The sequence below is a fragment of the Cetorhinus maximus genome, chromosome 18 (assembly GCF_964194155.1).
Source record: "Cetorhinus maximus chromosome 18, sCetMax3.hap1.1, whole genome shotgun sequence".
NCBI classification, from domain to species: Eukaryota; Metazoa; Chordata; class Chondrichthyes; order Lamniformes; family Cetorhinidae; genus Cetorhinus; species Cetorhinus maximus.
Genome location: NC_135896.1, coordinates 3,649,974 through 3,676,924, shown reverse-complemented (window position 1 = coordinate 3,676,924; position 26,951 = coordinate 3,649,974). Strand labels below are relative to the sequence as shown.

At 46.8% G+C, this 26,951-nt stretch overlaps 1 protein-coding gene across 1 annotated transcript in view; it reads right to left on the bottom strand.

Annotated features, from left to right (window-relative positions):
* jag2b (jagged canonical Notch ligand 2b) overlaps nucleotides 1-26,951 on the bottom strand; it is a 114,120-nt gene that overhangs the window by 25,187 nt on the left and 61,982 nt on the right. Inside the window, exons 5-17 of the mRNA XM_078561985.1 lie at nucleotides 26,211-26,330; nucleotides 24,811-24,924; nucleotides 21,886-21,999; nucleotides 20,412-20,525; nucleotides 19,406-19,452; nucleotides 17,643-17,819; nucleotides 8,163-8,313; nucleotides 4,941-5,105; nucleotides 4,353-4,466; nucleotides 2,889-3,002; nucleotides 2,102-2,215; nucleotides 843-959; nucleotides 186-213 (exon numbers count right to left, since the gene is read on the bottom strand). Of these exons, the coding sequence (XP_078418111.1) occupies nucleotides 186-213; nucleotides 843-959; nucleotides 2,102-2,215; nucleotides 2,889-3,002; nucleotides 4,353-4,466; nucleotides 4,941-5,105; nucleotides 8,163-8,313; nucleotides 17,643-17,819; nucleotides 19,406-19,452; nucleotides 20,412-20,525; nucleotides 21,886-21,999; nucleotides 24,811-24,924; nucleotides 26,211-26,330 (1,489 nt within the window). The remainder of the gene's footprint in view (nucleotides 1-185; nucleotides 214-842; nucleotides 960-2,101; nucleotides 2,216-2,888; nucleotides 3,003-4,352; nucleotides 4,467-4,940; nucleotides 5,106-8,162; nucleotides 8,314-17,642; nucleotides 17,820-19,405; nucleotides 19,453-20,411; nucleotides 20,526-21,885; nucleotides 22,000-24,810; nucleotides 24,925-26,210; nucleotides 26,331-26,951) is intronic.

Below are 26,951 nucleotides of genomic sequence, written 5' to 3'. Positions count from 1 at the left end.
TCTGTGCTGTAAGGTTACTTGATGCAATTTTTCTGCCAGGATAATGGAGCTGGATTGAAACAGCAGGCATGCTAAGAGGCAGTTCACTTGCTGGTCTCCCAGAAGTGGATCTAGCCAAGTGCTTATTTAAGATTGGCTGCAGCACTTTGGCAATAAAGGTAACACTTGCTACGAGTGTCACTTACCATGGGTGAGGATTGCAGTCATTCTTATCTGTGGAAGAAAACAAAAGGAACATTAAACAACTTTAAATAAACCTGCTTTACCCAAGCGGGCTCTGGTGATCAGCAGCTCACAAGGGGGGAGGCAAGCCCCTCACCCTCCCTGCCCCACCCCAGTCCCTGGTACCACTGAAACAAGACAAGTGGTGGCCTTTGTTGATGGATTTTTCCAACACAATAAATTGGATAGACTTCAGTATCTTCAGGGGGCTGTAAAAGACCCCCCCAAGGGTCAGAGCTATTCATCAATCCTCAGTGCTCCCTTGAGGTTAGGGCCAAGGAACTTGCTTGGTCATACAGTGTGTTTGTGTGCCATGTCGGGCATTCAAGCCCTATAAGCCAGGCCAATGCTCCAATTGCAGTACTGAGGAAGTCCTGCACCGTCAGAGATACTGCCTTTTTGGAAAGGTGTTAAACTGACACCCCCCTTGGATTAGGCGCCATTTCAAAACAGGGCTGGGAAACCTCCACAATAATCTGAGAAATATTTATTCCTCAATCAGTACCTCCAAAGCAACTGGCCTTTTAGTGTTTGCGACACCTTGCTCTGAATAAACTGGCTTCTGGAAGGCACGCGCAAGAACAGAGCACCCAGCAGGCACAAGGGTGACTAGAACTTACTTTGTGTGCAGCTTGGACCTTCCCATCCCTCCTTGCACACGCAAGTGAAGGTGTCACCACTACCCACACATGTCCCTCCGTTCTGGCAAGGGCTGGGGATGCAACTGCTGTTCTTAGCTGAAACACAAAACACTTTACATGTCAAATCATTTTTAACAGGAAACAATTCAAACATTTAAGATGCGAGGACAGGTGAACTCCCAGCCTACACCTGGGCAAGATTAGTGACTGTGTTAGTGGCCACATGACTGTACCAGGAAGATATCCTGTGATTAGAATTCCTGCAAAATCGCAACAGCATTCAAAAGGAAAGGATTTGTGAGCTTGCTGATATTTACCCCTCCCTGCCCCTTCCTACTCCATGGCCAGGGGTTTATGGTCCCGCCGCAGCGTGTCTCCCCCAGCTGAGGTGGCAGGTCATTTAAATCTCCATTCAGTTCCGGAGGACCGTGATATCCCACCGGGCAGGTAGGGCCATAAAATCCTGGCCCATGTACTAAATTACTTTAACCAACATGAAGAATCTAAACAGTTTGGCCAAAGGAATTTCCCAAAAGGTCATGTTTTTCTGAGAAACTCAAGGCTTCAGTGGGAATTTAAACAATCCCAGGGAGGTCCAGTCTACTTTAATAAAGACCACTCATGCTCTTCCCCCGTGCCCCCTCCCCTCTGAAACTTCTATTGTATCCCAAATATCACGGACAAAATCCTGGAACTTCCTTCCAAGAAGGCAGCTCACCGCCACTTTCGAGAGCAATTAGGGATGGGCAATAAATACTGGCCTACCCAGTGTGCCCACAACCCGTAAATGCATTAAAAACACCTTGTGGTTACAGATTGATTCACCCTCTCATTGGAAAGCAGTTGGAAGTTTTAATCTCATTGCTTCCAAATCAGTTATCAGGCCAGGTTTTCTCTGTGCGCAAATTCCAGCCAGCAATATTCAAGAGGATACCCCACCCTCCACTCCCCCCACCAAATACACCAATCTCCGTCTCAGCTTGGCTCTGTCAGCCGCACTCTACAGATCAGAAGGGCTGCAGGTTCAAGACCTCCATCGTGTAGTCTACACTGAATGAAGGATTGCTCCATGAACCTGCCTCCAGGTGGACAGTGAGTCAAGAACTTCACCTTGACTAAAGGATGTTAGAAGATACTATGCCATTATTTGAAAGAGGGATAGGGAGTCAAGAGGGTACTTTAGAAAGCTTCTCTATAAAAAGAGGGGAGGAGGGGGACACAGAGAAAGACAAACTCACCAAGGTTACAAGTGCTCCCGCCCCACTCTGGAGCACATGCACATCGAAAGGCATCTCCCACATCATGACATGTGCCACCATTACTACAGGTGTTTTCATCACACTGATTCTCTCCTATGGAGGAAAGATCGATTGGTTAAACACATCAGGGAAGGAGGTAATCGGACAAGAAAGTGGAGTTGAGGTTGAGAATCGGGCATGATCTTTTTAAATGGCAGAGAAGTCTCAAAGGGCCAAATGACCTACCCATGCAATTTTTTATGACGGTCCGACAAGTTGTAGTTGTATAGCACCTTCAATGTATTAAAGTCTCAAGACACTTCAAGAGTGTTAAAAACAAAATATGACACTGAGCCACGTAAGGTGATACGAGGACAGATGACCAAGTTTGGTCAAAGAGGTCAGTTTCAAGGAGCATCTTAAAGGAGGAAAGGGGGTGGGGAAATGGATAGGTTTACGGAGGGAATTCTAGAGCTTATGGCCCAGGCATCTAATGGTACAGTCACCAATGGCACAGTGATTAAGATTGGAGGTGATCACGAGGGATAGAATTTGAGCAGCACAGGGATCTGAGAGCTGGAAGGTTGGAAAAAGTTAGAGATAGGGAGAATCGAAACCATGGAGAGATTTGAAAACAAGGATGAGAATTTTAAATTTGCTTGTGGAGCAGTACGCAAAATGGGGCCAGTTGACAGGTACTTCAACAAGGAAGCACAAAGGAGATGGGTAAAAGGGACGGTTGGATTAGTCTAGATGCAGCATGTGGTGCGAGTCGCTGACCACTTACTGGAATGACAGGTTTTTCCTTTCCAGTTATTCCTGCATTCACAGTGGAAATCGTTCAGTCCATCCACACATCGGCCTCCATTTAGACAGGGATTGGGGCTGCAGTCATTGAAGTCTACAAAATAGAAAACCACAGAGTTCAAGACAGACAATGAGTTCTATTTAACACAAAGATGTGTTTTCAAACATGAAGGCTAAATACACCAAGAATAAAGTGAAAAATCCACATTTTCTCCATCCTTCTACTGGCAGACGAAAAGAGAGGGAAGATGGGGGCAAATGCAATTCAGCACAAGAATTTGAAAGAAAGAACTAATTTCTACAGCGCCTTTCATAGCCCGAGGGCATCAAAAAACATTTTACATCATCAGTTTACATTTAACAATGTGAACTTATGGGTTGGAAACAGGACTGAAACAGCAACATTCAAGCAGCAGTACAACGTGCAAATTTAAAAATGCAAATAACATAAAACTATAAATAGACAAAGATTTTCTTTTTTTAAAATCACCATTCGCACAGATAATGTTTTTTTTTCTGAAATGTGATCACTGTTGTAATGTAGGAAACATAGCTGTACATAAACTGGTTGCAAGAGCCCAGAAACAAATGACCAGACTATCTGTTTCAGTGGTATTGAGTTGAGGAGTAAATATTGACCAGGATGCCCAGGAGAACTAACTCTTTGAATAGTGGAATGATGGCAGGCGGCATCAGTTTAACATCTCAATCGAAGGATTGAAATGCAGTGCATCTGATATGTAAATGATCTTCCAGTATTTCTCAAGAGTCCAGACAGGAGCGCACAATTACCATGTACTGTAAATGCAGAAGGTCAGTGAAACATGCTTCAGTTACAAGGGCACATGAAGGAATGCAGAAACCATTCTACCTCCATACAATTTCAACTCAATTATTGGTTGGGGTGTTTCAGCTGAGATATCAATTGCTCATTCTATTTCAAGGACTAAGACTTATGTAACAAGTTCCAACATTTCCACATTAGATTCTCACTTTTTCTTTTTACTTTTTCGAATTTATGTTATCCTCAATGTTCCCTCACACCACATGGGAATGGGAATTGGAGGGGAATAAGGAGATCCCAACTCCCCCTCTGTGTACTGTGAGAATTTAAGTCTATTGGTTCAATAGCCATGTTCCCAGTAGATGCAAGTAAGACCCTCATGCGTTTTTAACTCACGGCTCGCACTCCGCAAACCGGTCCAGGGCCCAGACACACTCTCCCCGCTCTGATCCAGAGCCCAGACAACTAGGGAATAGCTAAGTTCACTGATGCATTTGGTGTATACCTGACATGCATGGAGGGTGAGACAGTAACAGAAGTACAGCATCTTTATTTAATAGAGAGACATACATACTAGGGAAATGCACACATGCATAGAGATAACAATGAGCTGCATACACAAGGGAATCGTGCACACGAACTCGAGCATCCATTACTCACCAATTTCACACAGCTCTCCTTCCCATCCATCAGGGCAAATACAGCGGAAGGAATCTATCCCATCGATACAAGTGCCTCCGTTTTTACATCGATTCAATGTGCAGTCATTGATATCTAGAGAAAAAAATATCGGAAGTTACAGCAGAAACCAAACTGGGAAACGTCAACTAACTCGTAACAGCTAGAATTGCCCTGCTCTTCCTCAAAATAGGGGGTGTGGAATCTTTTACATCCAGCTCTGAGGAGGGACAAGATACTTGGTTTAACGTCTCAGCTGAAAAACAGCACCTCCAATAATGCTGCATTCACCCCGCACTACAGGGAATGTCAGCCTGGATTATGGGCTCAAGTCTCTGGAGTGGGACTTGAACCCATGACCTTCTGACTCAGAGGTAAGCACAGACATACCACCATGCTGATCTACTTCAGAACTTTCACAAGGTAGACAAGAGGGTCCTTGCAGCTGGTGAGCAGCCTGGAGACCAAGTTGACAACATGGGACAACAGTGCCATGAAGCTTCCAAACCCCGCCACAATACAAAATACAAACAAATAATATCTAGCAAAACTAGCAGGGTCTTCACTTACTTTCATGGCAGTACATGCCAGTGAACCCTCGATCACAGGCACAGGTGAAATTCCCAGCAGGCTGGCTGATGCACTTGCCACGAGGGCCACAGACATTGGATGATATAAAGCGGACACCACCCTGACTGGTGTTGCTGGAGATTGCCACAGTACAGCTGTCAATCACTGCAAAGAGGACACAAGGAATTTTACCATCAGACAAATTCCACCCGGGCCAACACATTCATTTTTAAAGGCCTCTATCTCCATCCAAGTCCTCCCCAATTCTTGCTGCATCTCTCAAACATGCCACATCTCTTAAACATGCCGCTTCACCCACCTTTCCCCCACATCCCTCAATCGCATGCAATTGCCCTTTGTCAGATTTACACTATTTCAATACCCTCCCCTGGTAACTTACTCCCTAAATCTATTTCCCTTTAGGTGTACAAGTTCTTTCCGACTTCCCTTCTTACTCCTAACTCCCTAAAATTTGCCTAATGCTCCCTTGTACATTGAAGCATTAACTGCAGCCGACAATTTCCTTGAATCAATTTAGTCAATTTTCTCTGCAACTTCAACTAGGTCAAATGGAAATCCCTTTTCCAAACACAAGCTAATTTCCTCAATTTAGAGTGCTAATACTCAGACTCCTGCCCGTTGGTTTCCCCTGTACCCCCTTGGGGTAATAACATCCTTGTTTTGATTAATTGACTAGGGCTGAGCATCTTCAGATGGCATTAGTTAACAGGTGATAAACTAGCAGGCTTCCAGGGTACAAGTGCCTGATTTACACAAAGTCCTGACATATAGAAGGTCACTCAATACCACATTTCAAAGAGAGGGCAAGTGAATAATGGAGGGACAAACGTCAGTCAACACCAACACCAGATTATTTACCGCATGGCAGTGTGCATGCTGACCCTGCAGATTAAATGCTGGGACACATGAGGATTCGAGTCTGTACTTGCACATTTTGTTCATGGCACGTGATGGCTGGTGGCTACAGGAGGAGAGAGGCTGGGAATTCTACGGTGAGTAACTCCCCATTCACTCCCTCCACCACTGCCACACAGACAGCAGTGTGTGTACCATCTACAAGCTGCACTGCGCCAACTCACCAAGGCTCCTCCAACAGCACCTTCCAAACCTGTGGGCTCTACTACCTAGAAGGACAAGGGCAGCAGACGGATGGGAACATCACCACATGCAAGTTCCCCTCCAAGTCACACCCCACCCTGACTTGGAAATATATTGCCATTCCTTCACTGTTGCTTGGTCAAAATCCTGGAACTCTCCCTAAAAGCACTGTGGGTGTATCTACACAATCTGGACTGCACCGGTTAAGGCGGCAGCTCATCATAATCTTCTCAAGGACAATTAGGGAAAAGCAATAAATGCTGGGCTAGCCAGCGACGCCCACATCCCATGTACGAATAGATAATAAAAGTTTCTCTGGACATCCGCTATTTCTTCGCCATGCATGCATCCCAACTCACACCGAGTCCCTTTCACCCATCACCCTTGTGCTCAATAACCTACATTGGCTACCAGTCTTGCAGCACCTCGATTTTCAAATCCCTCCATGGCCTCACCCCTCCCTTTCTCTGCAATCTTCACCAGCCTGACAATCCTCAAAGATATCTGCGCTCTTCCAACTCTGGACTCTTGTGAATCCCAGGCTTGACTCGTTACACCACTGGTGGGTGCACATTCAACTACCAAGCTCTGGAATTCTCACTCCAAACCTCTCTGCTTTTTTACTTCCCTCTCCTTGTAAGTCCCTCCTTAAAACCCACCACTGACCAACGTCTTGACAGGTTCAGGGTCAAGGCTATTTTTTGTCCGATTACACTCTTTTGAAGGGCCTTGGGACTACACTAATAGTGCGATATAAACATGAAGGTTGTTGTTGTTGTAATGACACTTTTCAGGACCAAAGATTGTGCTCCTGAATATTGCAGGCACTAATCATCTCCCTGTACATGTTGCTTCCTTAACAGAGTTATCTCAATTATTCACAGTTTTGCTCTTTTGCAGTCATTTGCCAGTTCCTAGCCTCCATGCAACATGGAGACCTGTTCTCTATCGAGGGCAAGTGTGGAGTCAGGCTTCTGTGCTGTAGGCAGCCAAACACTCAAATCTACCATCCTACATGAAGCATGAGGATGGGTTCTCCTTCACATTGAAGAGCTCAGTTGATGGAGGCAGGTGCTCACACTTGGCAGAAAAGCTTCTTCAGAACCTGGCTAGTATGGCGTTTCATATGGGATTGAAAGCTCACACCAAGGCTAGGATTAGCTCACTTCCAAACCTGCCAACAAATGTAGCAACCCTCATTTGATGCCTCATGATAAACAAAATATGTCATTGTGGAATGGTCGGCAGGCTATTTAATTGCTCATCTTCCCTTGCCAGCAGCATTTCCAAAGTCACTTTGGCACAGAAAGCATTTTAAAGCATCCGGGTCTGTCATGAGCGGATGTATTAGCAACTAGAGGCCCTTTATCATTGATGAAGCACTGTGGAGTATGAGAGGGTCACCCCACTGCACTAGCATGCTATTTAATAAAAGGAGGTGACAGTCAATACCTCTGTAACTCAACCAAGTCTTTTTTTTGAGGCCTCAAGAGCAAAGTCAGAAGCATTGAGATACTGGGGTCCCAATGGTCAGGTGAGTGGGGACAATAGAGGGAGAGCCACGTGGAGTTTGCAGGTCTTCACTTTCTCAGTGCCCCTGCATTCAATTCTCTCTCATCAGATGTCAAAATGGAGACAAACCATTTCTATAGCATTTTTCACAATCTCTGGACATCCCAAAGTACTTCACAACCAGTAAAATACTTCTAAAGTGTCATCACTTGTAATGCAGGAAACTCAGCAGCCAATTTGCACACAGCAAGTTCCCACAACAATAATATGAAAATGACTTGTTCTTGTGATGCTGATTAAGGGATAATTACTAGCCTAGGAAAGCATGGAGAACTCCCTTGCTCTTCAAACTCGTGCTATGGGATCTTTTACGTCCACCTGAGGGGGCAGATGGAGCCTCACTTGAAAGAAAGTAATTATGACAGTGTGGCTCTTCCTCAGTACTGCACTGGAATATCAGCTGGATCTTGTATTCAAGTCTCTGGAGTGGGGCTCAAACCCAAGACCTTATGACTGAAGCAAGAATTTTACCAAATGAGCCACAGCTGACAAATGTATCTACACAGGATTAACACAGCGGGTGATAGCTACCTCGGCAAGGAGCAGATTTACAGTGGTCCTTCAGAAGTGAGCAGTTCTTCCCTTCATAGTCCTCGGGGCATGCACAGTAGTAATCTTCACCAAGAACATAGCATTTGGCTTTATTCTGACATGGATTGGGATCGCAGTAATTGACTTTTCTCTGTGATGGAGGAAGCAGAGTGCATCATTAAGATTCAGCAGAGCTATGGCATGATGCAGAAGAACGCACTAACATATCTTCATTTCAACATCCCCTCCATCCCATGAATTGATCCAAACCTGTTTTCAATCCATTAACTTTGTTGAGACTATAGTCGATGTCCTTCTGAAATCCTCTTACCTTAAAATCAAAACAGACTGTCCTACAAAGCACAACTCCTCACAGCCCTGAAATCAAGACTTGTCGCACCATTCTGTAGCTTATTCCCAATACAAACTACGGACCTCATTTCCTCAGTCCCTCCTACAATCTACATGTTGTAAAAACTGTTTCCTGATTTCCCCCCAACTTTCCTTCAGTCCAGCACCAATAGCCTAACTCCGCCCCGCCTACCTCAACTCTCAAAACAAGAATCGGACATTAGATATGGAATATACAAAGAACAGAAAGCACATGATTACAGCATTCAATCAGACCCCACCCCTTAAAAAAAACAGCAAGAACTGTTAAAAACAGAATTCATTAAATAGTTTGGAGGCACAGTGGGCAAGGTGGTGAGCCACGAGTTGGATGCAAGAAATTTGCATTCTAATCCCACCGGAGTACTGATTGAGTAGATTAATTCCCACCAGCTGTTGGAGATGAGTTTATATAAAGAAAGCAAAACCCTTGAAAGCCTTACTGATAAGTGGAATAATCACATAAGATGATTCACCACAGCAAGACTAATTGGCATACTTAAGGCACTCAAAACTGGTCATATCAATAAACCGTTTTTGATTAAACAAATTGGCCCATCTTCACATCACAAAACAATGTAGATAGGAAAAATATCTGGGGTGGCATCATCCTGTTGGCAGCAGGCATAGGATAATATAGCACAGGAGACAACCATTCAGCCTTTCATTCCCTGTTCTGGCTCTTTCAAAGAACTATTCAATTAGCCCCTGTTTTTGCACCATAGCCGTGTAATTATCCCCCCCACCATTTTAGTATTTTGCAGAATCACAGAATTGTTTCAGTGCAGGAGGCAGCAATCTGGCCTATCATGTCTGTACCAGCTCTCCAAATGAGCTATTCCTTTAGTGCCACTCCCCCGACTTCTCCCCGTAACCCTGCACATTCTTCCTTTTCAGATAACAGTCTAATTCCCTTTTGAGTGATTCAATTGACCCTGTGTCCACCACACTCTCAGGCAGTGTATTCCAGACCTTAACCACTCACTGCATGAAAAAGATTTATCTCGTTATCTTTCACCAATTACTTGAAATTTGTGTCCTCTAGTTCTCAATCCTTTCACGAGTGGGAACAGTTTCTCCCTATCTACTCTGTCCAGGCCCCTCATGATTTTGAACACCTCTATCAAATCTCCTCTCAGCCTCAAGGAAAACAGTCCTATTTCTCCAATCTATCTTCATAACTGAAGTTCCTCATCCCTGGGACCATTCTTGTGAATCTTTTCTGCACTGTCTCTCATGCCTTCATATCCTTCCTAAAGTGCGGTGCCCTGAACCAGATGCAATACTCCAGCTGAGGCTGAACTAGTGTCTTATACAAGTTTAACATAACCTCCTTCTCTTGTACTCTATGCCCCTATTAATAAAGCCTAGGATACTGTATGTTTCATTAACTGCATGCTCAACCTGTCCTGCCACCTTCAGTGACTTATGCATATATACGCCCAGGTTCCTCTGCTCCTGCAACCCCTTTAGAATTATATCCTTTATTTTATATTGTTTCTCCATGCTCTTCCTGCTAAAATGAATCACTTCACATTTCTCTGCATGGAAACTCACCTGCCACCTGTCCACCCATGCCACCACCTTTGAAGTTCTACACTATCCTTCACACAGCTCACAACACTTCCAAGTTTCGTATCATCTGCAAACTTTGAAATTGTGCCCTGTACACCAAGGTCTAGGTCATTTATCTATAATCAGGGAAAGCAAGGGTCTCATCACTGACCCCTGGGGAATTTCACCACAAACCTTCCTCCAGCCCAAAAAACACCCATTAACCTCTACTCTGTTTCCTGTCACTCAGCCAATTATTTATCCCCTTTCTCTTCTGAAAGTTAAGGTCGAATCTCCTTCAACCACCTTTTCAGGCACTGCATTCCAGTTTGCATCAAGTTGCCACATGGAGACATTCCTCCTCATCTCCACCTTGGTTCTTTGGGCAATTATCTTAAAGTCGATGTGTTCCGGTTGCCAAACCTCCTGCTGGTAAAAATAGCACAAGTGGCATTGCCATCAGGCTCCCTGCCCAATCCCCAATGCATGGGGTAACTGAGCTTTGGGGGAGTGGGGGAGAGTGGCATGGGGGTAGGAAGTGGCAGTCTTGCACAGCTGCAATCAATTCAAAAGGACATAATTCAGAGGTATAAAGGAGAAAGTGGAGGTCAATCACCCCTGCCTTGCTCCAACTCCTAATTCCCATTATGCTGCAAGGAGGCAGCCAGGACCTGCCTTACAGACATACACAGAAAGAACTGACATTGATCTGCCTTTAAGCATCTTCAGACAGGCCATTTACGTACAATGCTGATGGAGTCAAGCCAAATGAGCTTTTTAAATTATGCTCAGGCCCACTGAGAGATGCCTCAAACCGATCTACATGCAGCAGCACTACATCATATTTAAACCACCTTTCTACAAGTGAACTGAGCTCCCGAATCAGACACCTGCTGTCCTGCTCAATCACTCACACTGTAACCATCACGGGAGCAAGATATTACACGGAGGTCACTTGGAGCTTTTCAGTCAATGTCAAAGGCTGCAGCTCTGCTGACATAGCCACAACATCCAATAAAGTAAATATTTGATAAGGTAGACGTAGGGATGTTTCCACTTGTAGGAGAAGCTAAAACTAGGGGTCATAAATATAAAATAGTCACAATTAAATACAATTCAGGAAATACTTCCTTAACCAGAGAATGGTGCGAATGTAGAACTCACTAGCACAGGGAGTGGTCAAGATGAATAGCATAGATGCACTTAAGGGGAAATTAAGTAGTGCATAAGGGAGAAAGGAATGGAAAGATATACTGATCGGGTTGGATAAAATAAGATGGGAGGAGGCACCTTGGAGCATAAGTTCATAGGCTGAATGTTCTGTTTCTATGCTATAAATTCTATATAATGTGCTGTGGTTGGTCATAGGGCCATAGAATTTTAAATACAAAATCTATCATTTGGCTCATCGTGCTTGTGTCATCGGAGTTTTCCCATTTACTTCCACCCCCTTTCCCTGTATTCTTATACATTTTTCTTTTCCAGATATATATCTGCTTCCCTTTGAAAAGCCATTGTAATTCTGCTGCATCCACTGTTTCTGTCAGGCACTCCATCTCTGAATAATCAAGTGCAGGATAAATTTACTCCCAACCGCACCCTCACTTCTCTTGCTGATTATCTTAAATTTATCCTCTCTAGTTACAGACTCACCAACCAGGAAAACAGCTTTTCTCTCTAGATTTACCTCAAAAGCCCTCTTCATTTTGAGTTCCATTTCTCCTTTCACCTTTAGTCAAATGAAAAGTGCCTCCCATTTCTCCTCATAACCAAAGCTTCTCATTCAGGGATTAACACTTTACACCCTTTTCTTGACATTGAAATCGGCATCGTCCCTAAAAGGTGGGACTAAATGGGTTAAAATTGACAAGTGCGGTAGACCCACTCATCAGGTCAAAAGCTCAGAAACATCTTTAGTCACATTGTTACTCTCAAAAACCAAAGCCATTTCACTAAGAACTGTAAAACTATTAAACTCGCTGAAACTCACAAAAATAGCCCAAGGAAAGATGGGGGAGAATTATCCCCATGTCGTGCGGGAGCGGGCGTGGGCCCAATCACCGCCCGCGATCAGGTCCATGCCGCCATTTTACGTAGGTGGGCCAATTAAGGTCCACCCAGCGTAGTTCACGACTCCTGTGCATAGCAGGAGTGGGCGGGTGTGCTCAGACTGCTGGGTCCAATGGCGACCCCCGGCGGTCTGTATAAATGAAGGCCTGGCAGCCTTGGAAAGGCTGCTCACAATGGCTGGGAGAAGGGCTCAGCAGAGGGGCAATGTTGGTGATGCAAATCCGGTGGGTAGGCCATCGGGGCGGGGCGGGGGGGGGCAGGCCGGAGGGTAGGCCATCGGGGCGGGGCAGGCCAGGCCGGAGGGTGGGCCAGCGGGGCGGGGCGGGGTGGGCCAGCGGGGTGGGGCGGGGCAGGCCAGGCCGGAGGGTAGGCCAGCGGGGCGGGGCGGGGCAGGCCAGGCCGGAGGGTAGGCCATTGGGGCGGGGCGGGGTGGGCCAGCGGGGCGGGGCAGGCCAGGCCGGAGGGTGGGCCAGCGGGGCGGGCCAGCGGGGCGGGGCGGGGCAGGCCAGGCCGGAGGGTAGGCCATCGGGGCGGGGCGGGGTGGGCCAGCGGGGCGGGGCGGGGCAGGCCAGGCCGGAGGGTAGGCCAGCGGGGCGGGGCGGGGCAGGCCAGGCCGGAGGGTAGGCCATCGGGGTGGGGCGGGGCAGGCCAGGCCGGAGAGTAGGCCAGCGGGGCGGGCCAGGCCGGAGGGTAGGCCATCGGGGCGGGGCGGGGCAGGCCAGGCTGGAGGGTAGGCCATCGGGGTGGTGTGCTCCTCGTTTTTCAGACGAGTGCCTAGCTGCTCTCCTGGAGGAGGTGGCAACGCGGTGGGAGGTCCTTCTTCCGAGGGATGGGAGGCGGAGGCTCCCCCCACCTGACCAAACACGCGTGGGAGGAGATGGCTGAGAGTGAGAGCTCACACGATGTGGTGCAGTGCACATGGCTCCCGTACTACAAAAGGTTCAATGATCTCCTGCGCTCAGGAAGGGTGAGCATCAAGTTGCCTCAAGTCACAATGCAGCCGTCACCCTTTCCCCAAACCGCACCCCCAGCCCCCCACACCCCCGCCAAGCACAGTAACGTCATTGACTCCCTCACGGCATGTACCCCTCGCTGGGTGTGACAGCAGAGATTGCCCATGCCCAGTTCACCCTGAGAGGGTTGAGCTAGGATGTGTTCTGCACCCGCAGCATGTGTGACACTGATGCCCAGAGTATAGAATGGGGGTGAAAGTCAAGGGTCTGAACTTAGGCAGAACTGCTGGAACTGCAAAGCATGTCAAAGCCAGGGTGCTAACATGCTGGGAGGGGAGCTTCCAGTTGGCAGGGCACAAATGCATCTTCTGGTGTTTGCGTTCCACGTGCTTTGTGGCTCTTGCTTAGCAAAATGGTGCCACATGTGAAAGAGGCAGCATTTGGGCAATGTGAAGGGGAGGGCGGTGTGGTCAGCCCTGGCTTGTTTGGGTGTGTATGCGGCAGTTGTGGGGTGAAGAAGAACTGGACTCCTGCAATGTCCCACTCTGGCTGGGGTGGCAGGGATGCGATGGGAATTCAGGTGCAGGCTGGACTGATCAATGCTCCTCTCTCCTTTTCAGGAAAAGACTGCGCACAATGCGTCGGGATGAATGCGGACTGGCAGAGGGCAGGCCCAGTTGGCCATCCTAATGGCTTTTGAGCAGCAGGCCATGAACCTTGAGCGGCGCCATGCCCCCAGGTCCACCGCTGGTGGTGAGGCTGAGGTGCCACGGGGAGGTATGTTTGGTGAGCACTCAGGTCACCATGTGTGTCACAGAAGCCAGGGCACTGCTGAATGCTCAGTGATTGAAGTTAGCAACATGGGTTTACTCTTGATTTTGGAAGGATGAGCACATAATGATCTGGGGGAGCAGCATGCACATTGACATTGTCTGCACTGTAACTAATCAAATGTCCTTTTTCTTCCTTTCAGCATCACGGGAACAGGTCCGGGAGGAGGGGTCAGAGGGCCCACCTCTTAGCCCTGAAGCCCCCGAGCAAATGCACTCACCAGCGTCACATCATCTCAGCCAGGCAGGCAACAGCGCAGATGCTAGCACCTCGGTGGGAATTAGATCTTCGGCTAGTGTCCTGGGGCAGGGCGCTGAGGGCACTTCACACTCACTTGAGGTGCGGGCAGAGACAGAGTGCCCAGGGCGCGGCAGTCGGAGGACTGCAAGGGTCCAGGCACATGCTCGATCGGTGGCTGATGATGGGCCTCTGGAGTCATCCGTGAGGCAGCAAATGCTGGAAGTGCAGCAGGGTATGAGGGACGATCTGGCAGATACATGAGGCTATGCGTGGCATGGTGCCCACGCAGGAGGAGTCCACACGGAGCATCACCGATGCAATGAGCCTCATGGCTGAGCGCCATGTTTCCTCCATGGAGAGAGTGATGACTCTCGTGGAGAGGCACCTCTAGGAGAACAATCAGGTCCTCCTGGGGTCGCACTCGGACCTGCAAGCCCTCACAGCGGCATTGGCCACAGCTGGTCAGTGCCAGGGTGGGAGTTGGCTTGGGTACCAAGTATCCCAGCTCGGTACCCATCCAACTATGGTGAGCATGGAGATCCAAAGCGACCTCACTGCCTGTCGTCTCTGCGGGCTTCTCTCAGGGTGCTCCAGATGAAGGCAGCAGCTCCTCCGCCCCTCTGCCAGTGACCATGGGATCCAACGAGGCTGTGGTGACTGGGGAGATGCCAGCTGTAGAACTGGCCGCTCCCTCCCAGGCGGGGGCCATCAAATGCTCTGCGGGCCAGAGGGCGTCTGCCAAGGTCAGAGGCCAACAGGACAACAGAGTGAGCAGGCTGTCTCAGATGCCAGTGCCAGCAAGGGGATAGCACCTAGATGTAGCCCCCGTAAGTGCACCCCGAGTGGTCCAGGCATCGGAAGCGCATCTTGAGAAGACAATTGGTTCTCTCCACCATGGCCCTTGCAGAGTTATGGCTCCTATTGTACCGCTACTCAGCTTCTGTTCTTGGATGGCGGAGAGGTGTCATGAGCCACCTTTTGAGGGGATAGCCCTCGTCACCCAGCAGCCATCCATCCAGCCGGACTGGAGCACTGAAGAGCCTCTGCACCTGGGAGTGAGAGTATGTAAGCGTCATGGGAGCTGCCTGGGTACCTTGCACAGACTTGCAGAATGTGCAGCTTGTGATCACACACTATCTGCACGTTCATGGAGTGGAAGCCCTTCCTGTTGACGAAGGCACCGGGCTCACCTGCTGGCACCTTGATGGCCACATGTGTACAGTCTATAGCACCCTGGACGCGGGGGAAGCCAGCAATGGCCGCGAAGCCTCTGGCTCATTATGTCTGGCTTGCCTAGTCCCAACGGTAGTGGATGAGAGTCAATGCACGCCTGAATAGAGCGTCTGTCACCTGCTTGACACAAGTGTCGACAGTTGATTGGGAAACTCCGCAGTGATCATCCACCGAAGCCTGGAAAGAGCCGGAGGCATAGAAGTTGAGGGCAACTGTGACGTTTAGAGCCACTGGCATGGGGTGCCCACCCACAGTTTGCAGAGATCTCAAAACCTATAATCTGACAGTTGGAGGTCACTGTCTCTCTCAACACACGGAGCATCCTTCGGCACTGGACCACAAGCATATTGAGGTAGCTGCTTCGCTGCCTGTAAACCTTGGCAGCAGGATAGTGGTGTCTTCTGCAGCCCCTTCTGCCTTGCACTTCCTGTTGGCCCTGCATCTTTCCTCACAAATGTGGCTCCCCTGGAGGTTGAATGTGGACTCCTGGCCTCCTCTTCCTCCTCAGAGGTGCCGCCTCCAGGCTAAGGGAAGGCTTCCTGAAAGCTGCAGGCTCCAGAAATGATCTCTACTATAAAGTCCTGACCAAGGCTTTTACTCCTGCCCCAGCAGCTGGTATGAGTTTTGAAGTCTTCCTGCTTACTCAGGCAAGTAAAAGTTACTTTCACACTTAAATACCTCAAACATCACATTCGCGACCCCGCTCACCCCTCTTATCCCGCCCGGGGATGAGGTTTGTACAAATGTCTCCTACCCGCCTGCCCGTTGCGCCCGTGTGACATCCTGAAGATCGCACGGGCCCCGCAAAAATCGAGATCAATTGCTGCCTCAAGGGCCTTAACCGGCCCGTTAATCGATGGCGCATCCGAACTTATAGCACCTGCCTTCCCAAATATCCCGATGGCTCGAGGTGACATCGGGACACTCGCCCGACGCCCCCGCACGGGCGTGCAGGACCCGCCCCCGCACGCCAAGGGGAAAATTCTGGCCATGGATTCTAAAACAAAGCGACTACTTGTTTATGGAGTTGCAGACCATGAGCAAAAAAAACTTGGGCGTTAAAACAATTGAAAATAACCAACTAAGAGTTGACTCTCAGGTCTCACAAATCAGTGTCACATTCTTTTCCCTGTCTGGAATGGCAAATCAAAGGCTGGCACTTTTAAGGGTCCAGGAAGGGTGGTATGAATTTCCTGTAATCACCAGATAGGACATAATGGCAGCAGCTCTCACTAGTGATCTGATACACCCCAATATTTAATAAAGCTTCCAGCACACTTAGAGCAACTTTTAGACACCACCCTGCCTCTCACACCCACTTATCAAGGCTGAACAAATGGCAGGAGATTTCAGTTTCTGTTTACAATCACCATTAGTCTGATAAACTCACTGTGATAATCACACAGATAGAGAAGTGCTCTTGTATCTGTAGATTGGAGATAAGTGATTTGCATATAGCTGCACCAGTATTACTATCAGGGAGGGAATGGTTGGATGGAGGGGCCTTATATATATAAAAAAACGAACACCAAAAGACAAATATTCACATATTTGAGCTGCACCATTTAAAGAATCAAGTCATAGGGTGTAAAATCTCCACTGTGCTCACTATGGTCACTGCCCAAGCACTGCACAGAATACTGTCTTCATGATATTTCCCATTGCTGAAATGACAAGACTCTCTGGAGGCAGGAATCCAACATCTTGCTTACAACTGACTCCAGGACCAGGTTTCTGGCAGGTGGGAATCAACTGACATTCTTTAAATTGCCAATTTTCTCCCCTCCAGTCCTGAAGGTGACACTCTAGACGGTGACACACATACTTTCCACTCTAGGTCACGTCCTCAGCCAATGACCATACACCTGCACTTTCCAACTAGAGGTTGGATCTGACAGGAGAGTAATTATTGAATAGCTCCAAGCATAGGAAACCCTGGCCAATTTATTTAAGCTCTTGAAGGTATGGATCATACTGAGGCCAGCTGCAGTGTCCCTTCCATTTCACCCCACCCCAACGAAACCACCTAACCCTGTACCAAGCTCGGATCGAACAAAATGGGGAGCACGGCACAAGGGCAGGTTATGACGACACAACATGGTTGAGCAGGTTCAAAACTTGGGCGGCAATTTTAAGTTAAATCATTGGAAAACAGAGACAAGCACAAACGCACAGTATACACCCGGCATCATAAACACATGGGGCTCACCTCGCAGAAGGTTCCTGAATATCCCCGTACGCAGCGACAGTGGAACCCACCAAGCAGGTCCTGACACTGCCCTCCGTTCAAACAAGGTCTGCTTGCACATTCATTCATGTTGTATTCACAATTTCTGCCAACAACTCCACGTGGGCAGATGCACTGGTATCCTTGAACACCGTTGCGCTGAAATGTTAAAATGTAACGAGGTCAGAGACAGCATTAAAACTCTTCAGTGCCTCTGCTCACCATAGGCCCACTATTGCCACAAAGCCTTTGGTTGCTGTGATTCTGGAAATTCTTCCCTCTGAATTCTGTGATTCCGAGATTCTCTCTCCATCTCTCTCTCCTCCTTTAAAGCCCTTGTTAAAATCTACCCCTCTGACCAAATTTACATCACCTGTCTTTATCTCATGTGGTTCCGTGTCATTTTTAAAAATCTCATAACACTCCTGATGAAGGCGCTATACAAATACAAGTCAGTCTCGAGGGAAGCAGGAGGTTGAAGGGACAACTACACGTGGGAGAAATTTCAGAGGTCTCTCTTTTCTAATTACTTGCAGTTATTTAACACCTTCGAGATGCAATGAAGGGGGTGGCGGGGCGGGGTGTGTGGGAGAGGTGTTGGCGAGAAGCACCCTGGGAAAAAGGCGAGAGAAATGACAGACACGGACAGCAAAACAGAGACACACTCGGGGCACGACTGAGATGGGGAGAAAATCAGAATAAAAAGACTAACCCAAAATTGGGAAAGAACCCCATTGGGGCCCAGGATTTTTTTTTCTCCCTTTGGCGTCAGAGTCACCAGGCACTACAGAGAAAGTAGCGTCTGAAGAATTCGCTATTTGTTGACGTCCTTGCATGTTTTTGTGTACAGACAGCACCCCTTTGGGAACCTCCAGCTTTTTCTCAGACACAGTGAGGGAGATCCCAAAGATTGCATCACCTTTGTAGGGAATTGGGAGAACCCGGCACTACATAAAACACACAATTACCCCTGAAGAAAAGGTCAGATACATTTAAACTTGCAGCAAAATTTAAGACATCTTAAGACAGACGCAGGCACTTATCAGGAGGCGAGAGTTTAATTTTCAAATTATTTTTCTTTCTTTATTCTTTATTGGGATGTGGACATCGCTGGCAGGGCCAAAATTTGTTGCCCATCCCTAAGTGCCCTTGAGCTGAGTGGCTTGCTCGGCCATTTCAGAGGGCAGTTAAAGAGTTAACCACGTTGCTGTGGGTCTGGAGTCACATGTAGGCCAGCAGATTTCCTTCCCTGAAGGAGGTTGGGGGGGGGAGGGGGGGGGGGGGGAAAGAGAGAGAGAGAGAGAGAGAGAGAGAGAAAGAGAGAGAGAGAGGGCATTAGTGAACCAGATGGGTTTTTATGCCAATCAATGATATTTTCATGGTGACCATTACTGAGACTGCTTTATATTCCAGATTTATTAACTGAATTTAAATTCCAGCTGCATGGTGGGATTTGAACCTATGTCCCCAGAGCATTAGCCTGGATCTCTGGGTTACTAGTGTAGTGACAATACCACAACACCACCATATTACTCTTCACATGACAGTTACTGTACTAACATGTGGATACTGAAAGGGGAGGTCTAACTCAAAGGCTAGCAGTGAATTTATTTGCCTTGAAGGATCCGCTGATGGCAGAGATGAATTAAGGTGGGAGGAGGCTTGTATCTAGCATAAACACTGACATAGATGGTGCAGTACCAAGACAGCTCTATGTAATTCTATTTTAAAAATCCTTTTCATACCTTGCATGTTGCTCCATTCTGGCACTGTCCGTGGCAGCCAACGATATCTGAAGAGGTGACAAGTCCATAATTACACAAGGCATATCTTAAGGGCCTGTAATCTGATTTACTGTTTGAGCTTGCCCTATTCATTTCCCAATCTGCCTAAATATGAAAATTGAACAGCAGCACTGACAAAAGTACAAATTCGTTGTGCAGGCCTAGGGTTATCTGCAACTCATCTGCAGTTGCATTCCCTCAGTGAAGGGAGGGGCTTGTTTCACAGCACGAGGAGCTTTCACTACACTCTTCCTGCTGCTATAACCCAGAGACAAATCCCCCTCTGATGAGCGCCGATGTACATGAAGGAATCCTGGCAGCCTCCCAGGTGCTCAACATCCATACAGGTTCTCTACATGTGCGAGGATAGGCATTGTGTATCGGCAGGTTATTGGTAGTGGAGGCTGTCACACCCAAGCCCAATCCTTTCTTTCAGCACCCTCACTTTCCAGCAACTGGTCAGGGAGCAGTGATCAGGAGCAGAATTTCCAGCCAATTTCTCTCCTGGTCCCTAAACTGTGCAGCCTCCCCAACAGCTACACAGCAAACAAGGACTGACACTACCTAAAACTGCTATCTTCACCACCTGGTATGGCCAGGATAGATGTGCAAGTCATTCAGCCATCCTGACTTGCACATAACGTTGGGTCAAAATCTTGGAACTCCCGACTTAAAAGCACTGTAGGAGTACCATGGAATGCAGAAATTCAAGGCGACGGCTCATTGTCATCTTCAAGGGAAATTAGGAATAAGTGCTAAATGCCAGTGGGCACCATATCATGAGGATAATCAAGGGCCTTGATGATCTGTACCACTCCCAGTTACTCAGTGACCCAGCAGTGGAGGCAGATGGGGGTGGAGGTGAACCTGTGCTGACTCTCAGTATCATCTTTGCTCAACGAAAAACACTAGTCAATTGTTAACGCAACACATCAAAACTATACACAAATATAAAGTGAATACTGACGGATGTCACAGTTCTGTCCAGACCATTCCAGGAGGCAGTCACAGTAATATCCACCAATCAAGTTTCTGCAAGAATAAGCATTAACGCAAGGCTCCATCTCACATTCATTAGCATCTGTGAAAGGACATAGAGAGAAAGGGGGGAGAGAGAGAGAGATAAAGAGAGAAAGGGACAGTCAGCAACCGCAGCTTAAGCAAGCAAGCAGATTAGCTGCAGAAAGACCCAAACATTTAATCACCAAAAACCCACTTCATCTAGTCACATCATTTAAAATGATCAGCAGAGATCATCACTGGAACTTGAGCTGGGCTGAATATATTTTGACTCAGTTCCTGTCAAGTTTGCTGAACCATGTGAAGATTTTTCCTCAGCAGTAGGACCCACACATTGAGCTCACACCTATGGACAGAGCAGAGAGTAGGAGCTCAGCATCTCCAGCAACTTTGCGCCCCCATGACAGTGAGCTCTTAAGGCCTCAGTGATCGTAGCGCTGAGCATAGGATTGTAAGGTTTCACAGATCTTTACTCGGACCTGGCCATCTTTAGAACAAAGGAGCAGGACAAGACCATTCAGCCTGTTACTCCGTTCAGTTAGATTGGGGAGGTCTGTAGCTTAACCCCATCTACCTACCTGGTTCCATAGCCCTTAATATCCTTACCAACAAAAAAAAAACTCCCAGCCTCAACGTATTCTAAAGGGAGAGATTTCTGCCACCCAGTGTGGAGAAAGTGCATCCTGACATTACTCCTGAATGACATAGTTCTAGCCAGGAGCATCCAACCTGCAACCTTCAGCATTTATCCACTGGGAGATACTGGGGAAAGGGGTGAGGTGGTGATGGGAGGAGAATGGTTGCCAATTGCAAAAAGAATCCCGAATAGTCTTCATAATAAAAATCACCAGAAGACGTGATTAGGCCTAGATGAGCTAATGTAGGAGCAAAGGTTTCTCCTGCAATGATATCCGTCAGATTCCCACCCAAGGAAAACACTTCAAATTTATTACAGGGTCAGGTGCCTTCTCATGATATTAATGCATTTTCCCGGCCACCACAGCAGATCATATATTTTGTTTCCCAATACAGCAATCACCACAATTTAAAAAACAGGAAACAGAAGTTAGTGAATTTAAGGCTTCAGGAAAGAAATTCAGCACCACCACCAAACAAGGCACCAGACTGAAGCAACGCCAACCCTATTCAAGCCAAGCCACCACAGCTCCAGGAACCCAACCCCACACACACCCCTAGACTGCTTCCAAGAGCTGGAATCATTGTGTAGCAAGATCCTACGCATCAGCAGGCCATTCAGCCCCTCAAACTTGTCTTCCCATTCAATTAGATTATGGCTGGCTTGTACCGCAACACCATTTAATCTGCCTGTTGAAGAATACTATCTGTAGACAAGGGCCTTGCTGGCAGATTTATCTGCAACCCGTTTATTTATGAGCAGAAGCCCATGTGCAGCTCCTTACCCAGCTGGCAAGTCTTCCCAATCCACTGTTGTGGACAGATGCACTCAAATCCATTAACACGATCAATACAAGTCCCACCATGTGCACAAGGGCTGGACGCACATTCATTTATATCTAGAGACAGACAGAGAGAGAGCGCCCAAATCAGTAATGTAGAAACTTAAATAATTACTGCTCAAAGACTATTACAAAAACATTAGGTTATACAACTTGGTACAGATTTCCTCAAATCTTTGAATTCTGTTCAACCTCTACACTACATACAACCCATCACTAAAACGAACAGAAATGATCACTTGGAGGGACTTAGCATGAGCATTCAGGAAAAATGACACACATCAGCCCTGTATATAAGGATTGGATAACGTGTTTCATGATACCTTCAGTTCATTACTCCGAGTCACCCACAGGTGCCAGTTTTGCAGCTCCAGTTCCATCAGTAGACTGTAGATTTCAGTCAGCTCCAGGGGACTAAATGCATTCTGTCTGACAGCTCAGAGCAACTCCTGGCTAAACTGAGATGCTAAACTGAGGTCTTGTCATCCTTCATCTCCATGGTATTATTTGAAGAGAAAACAGCGAGGGCTCCATCCCAGTGTCCAGGCCAACATTTCTCCTTTAGCCATCATCACTGGAAACAAATTGAATCTCCATTTTTTGGATTTTGTGGTGTGAAAATTGGATGCTATATGTGCCTAGTTAACAGTCCACTGTTAATGAACCGTATGTAAAGTGCTTTGGGACGTTTAAGCAATCCAATAAAGAGCTATACAAGTTATTTTTTTCTAACAATTTGTTCATTCACAGGGCGTGAGCATTGCTCGCAGGGTCAGCATTTATTGCCCGTCCTTTATTGCCTTTGGGAAGGTGGTGGTGAGCCGCCTTCTTGAACCACTGAAACCCTTGTGGTATAGGTCCACCCGCAGTGCTGTTAGTAGTTGTTCTGGGTTTTTGACCCAGGAACCATGATATATTTCCAAGTCAGGATGGTGTGCCTTGGTGGGGAACTTGCAGGCAATGGTGTATTTTCTTTTTATTTCTTTGCAGAATGGCAGTTCTATAATGGGTATGTCATTTAACAATAGAAGGGATGCAGTTAAACCTGCCTGCTTTCCAATGCAATTTTCTCTATCTTGTCTCACCACGTTGGGTTGTCTTGAATCTTGCAAAAAAGGAATCTTCCAAAAGTCATTCAGAGGGCAAACTCGGTTGGCCAGATTGGTGCACGCCCTCTTTCTCAATGAAAAAGATGGAAGCTTACCATTGGGCATTTTGGCTAAAGCCATCACAGACATCACCCAAAACTTGATGCCCATGTGATGGATGGATGCCAATGCTTTGACAGGAAACTTCTGGGCAGCACAAACCTCCCAACATGTGCAACTCCCAAGAGGTGTAACTGCAAGAATTCACCCATTCTTGCCACAATATAAAGCTTCCAAAAAGAAACTCCAAAACAAGATGCATAACCTAATTTTCTGATTTCCTTCCCCCTCCATTCCCCACCAAGTGCTTCCTCCACCCATCACTGGCCAGAATCTGCATACCCTCGATTCACCATTTTCCTGTGAGTGTAAGCACTGTCCTGTAGGGTAAAGGGACAGATAACAAATGAAAACAGAAAATGCTGAAAAAACACAGGTCTGGCAGCTTCTTTGGAGAGAGAAACAGAGTTAACGTTTCGAGTCCATATGACTCTTCTTCAGAGTTCTGAAGAGTCATATGGACTTGAAACTTTAACTGTGTTTCTCTCAGACAGATGACAAATACTGACAGCTTGATTGAGGGAATCACATTAAGGCAGGTTAATTATCTGCGATGAATCATTAATCTCAGGCCCAAAGGTACCACCTTTAAGTCACAACAACAGCCAAAGGGACAAGGTGAGCCTCGAAGCTCTGATTAAACTTCTTTAAATGAAGTAAGTAGAAATGCACGTCATCCTGGGACCAATTCGTCCTCGGCCCTCTGACCTCTACCCTCATTTACCCACACTTATGCTGTAACTACACGTCTTCAACACAAAGCAGCAGACTATAAAAAGTGGAAAGTTTGTGTTCAACTTCGCTTGCTTGGAGATTCCTAATCCTCCTCCGTATCCAGTGCAGCTGCTGGGTGGTTGTAATTTCCTGCTGCTGTCCGATGAGTGTTATCGAGAGTTAGCGGCCCCAGTATCCGTGATCAGTTGACCTGTTAGTGCTGTCCAATGAGCTCTGAAGTTGGTGACCATTTGGTGATGTTAAGAGGAAGGCCCATTCACTAGCAGGCTCAGCATTATGTGTAAATTCCCCAATGAGGTCACTGACACTCTCCAATTGTGAGAAATCTCTCAGATGATTTCCCCCTCTTCAGTGTTGTGCTCCTCAGTCCTCTCACAAACACAAGCTTTAGACAAGGATACAGATGAGCAGCTTCTCTCCAAAGGGGATGATTACAGAGTCGCTGTTTTCACTTTGTGAATAATGGATGGATAACAGATAGCCTGAACTCTTCTCATTGCTGTGTACTGGGGAAAATCCACAGAGAAATTATAGGGAAATGCAGATTGATGCTAGTGGCTGCATAAGCTCATTTTGAACTTTCCGACCTCCAAAGACTTACCAATACTTACTCTACTTATTTATTACAGCTACAGCTATTCCAGATTCAAATTCTGGCCTTGAACATCCTTTATCTTAATCGTTCCACCATTAGCAGCCATGACTTCAGCTGTCAAGGCCCTAAGCTCTGGAATTCTCTCCCTAAACCTCTGTCCTCCTTTAAGATGTTCCTAAAAATCTACCTCTTTGACCAAGTTTTCTGGTCATCTGCCTGAAGATCACATGTAGCTCAGTGTCAAATTTTGCTCTAATGCTCCTGCAAAGCTCCGTGGAACATTTTAGTACAAAGTCACTATTTAAGTAGAAGTTTGTAGTAGTGACCTACCAATTGCACAGGTTGTCCCATTCCAACCTGAAGGGCAGTGACACTCAAATCCGGTTGTGACCTCATAGCAGGTTCCTCCATTTGCACACGGGTTGGATACACAAGCATGCTCAGCTATAAAAACAGATGAAAGGCCAGAGAAATAGTTAGAATGAAACTCAAACATGGATAAAGAACCCTCCCCCACCCAAGTCTTGTCAAACCCAGGAGTAATAGAGGTCATTTTCCCAAATTCTGATTGATTCTGCAAACTCAGTAAATGGTTTAAAACCAAGAACTCACATTATTTTAGGCACCGTTACAACACTGGAAATCTGGGTCCAAGACTAAATTATGGGCGAGACAATGCACGGTCTGAATATGAGTCTGCACATTTAAGATGGAAATTACAGTAAAGATGGAGGCCATTGGTTCACAGTGCCAATTTCGTTGTCTTTATTGTTCTAGATTTTCCTTTCCAAATACTTACCCCTTTAAATGTCACAATGCCAATCCAACAACCCTTTGTGCTAACGTATTCCATGTTCTATTAACTCTTGCGTGAAAAGATTTTCTTTAAATTTTCCCTTTGATTCTTCTAGCAATAATCCTCAATTTGAGTATCCTCTCCTATAGGCTCAATGGGTAAATGCCCCACCCCTTCTCTGTAACCTCCTCCAGTCCTCTAACTTATCAAGATCTCTGCACTCCTCCAATTCCAACCTCTTGAGCATCCCCAATTTTATACTGCTTCACCATTGGCCTTCAGATTCCTAAGCCCTAAAGCTTTGGAATTCCCTCCCTATACTTCTCCCTTAAGTTGCTCCTTAAAACATCTCTTTCTTTGACTAAGTTTTTGGCCATCTGCCCAATATCTCATGTGGCTCAGTGTCAAATTTTGCTCTCTACATACATATATATATATATATTATATATGCTAAAGGTGCTTTGTTTTTGTGCTTATTATGGTTGCGCTGGGTGTGCTTCAGTTTCCCCAAGCATCCCCCAATCTGACGGGGGGAGGGAAAGAGAGGAGAGGGTGAGGCAAGAGGGAAGCAGGAGAAAAATTAAAATCAAGCAGACATCCTACTCACATTGTCTTTGCTGGATAACGTGTGTGGAGACAACAGGATCAGACTTGCCTGCAAAGTATTTCTCTCTCATCCCCTGCAACACCACCACCACCACCACCCCCCCCCACCCCATTCCCCCTCCACCCCCCATTTCACACCCCCCCCCACCCCCAACAAAAAGCTGTCAATTAGCCTGTCAACATCATACTACCTTGTTCACACACACAAAGAACAGCTGCAGGGCAACAGAGCCAATAGAAGTGCCCCCCTTGATAAATCACACTAGCAAAACTAAGAGCTTCACTGTACGTGGGAGCAGAGATGGCTCCACAGCTACGGCATACTTACCAATGTGACAGGTCTTGCCGGAATACCCTTCAGGACAGACACACTGGTATTCGTCAGGCTCGGTGTTCATACAGGTCCCACCATTGATACAGGGATGGTGCGTCCCACAGTAATTCAAGTCTTCAGGAATAAAAGGAATTGTTTTGAATTAAAGGGTCGAACTCAGAAGCCACATGCACACATTGAGATACCAGATATCCAACCGAGTCTGTGAACAAGTGGCGACTTGCTATTTATCCAGGGCAACATGGGCTCATCAATCACTGACCAGTCAGGCACATAATTCAATCTTCACATGGATGTTAAATAGTTTAAACTGCCCTTTGACAAGCTAAACCTCGTTCTTAAAAGGTTGGAGTCATTATTACAGCAGTGAGCATATCACACTGGAAGATCAACCCCACTAATAGTTGCTTAATATGTAGATGATCAAAAGTTATCAAGATTCTGCTAGGTACAAACAGATGACCTCTGTTCAACAAAATCACAAACTGCAGGTTTGAACACAGAAAAGTGACATTTGTGTAGAGGGATGGGAAGTGTGTGGGGCAGACTACCCAGAGACAGTAGCTGGAGTTAAATGTTGCCAAATCCAAGGAGCCAGATAGACCTCTGACAAAAAAGGCTTGAGGGACGCATGAAGCAAGCAAGAAGGGCCCCATGGTACTGCGTCTTGGTCAGTCCCACATAGTGTACACCATCAGCATCTTTTTAAAGACAGGAAAAAGATCAGCATTAGAA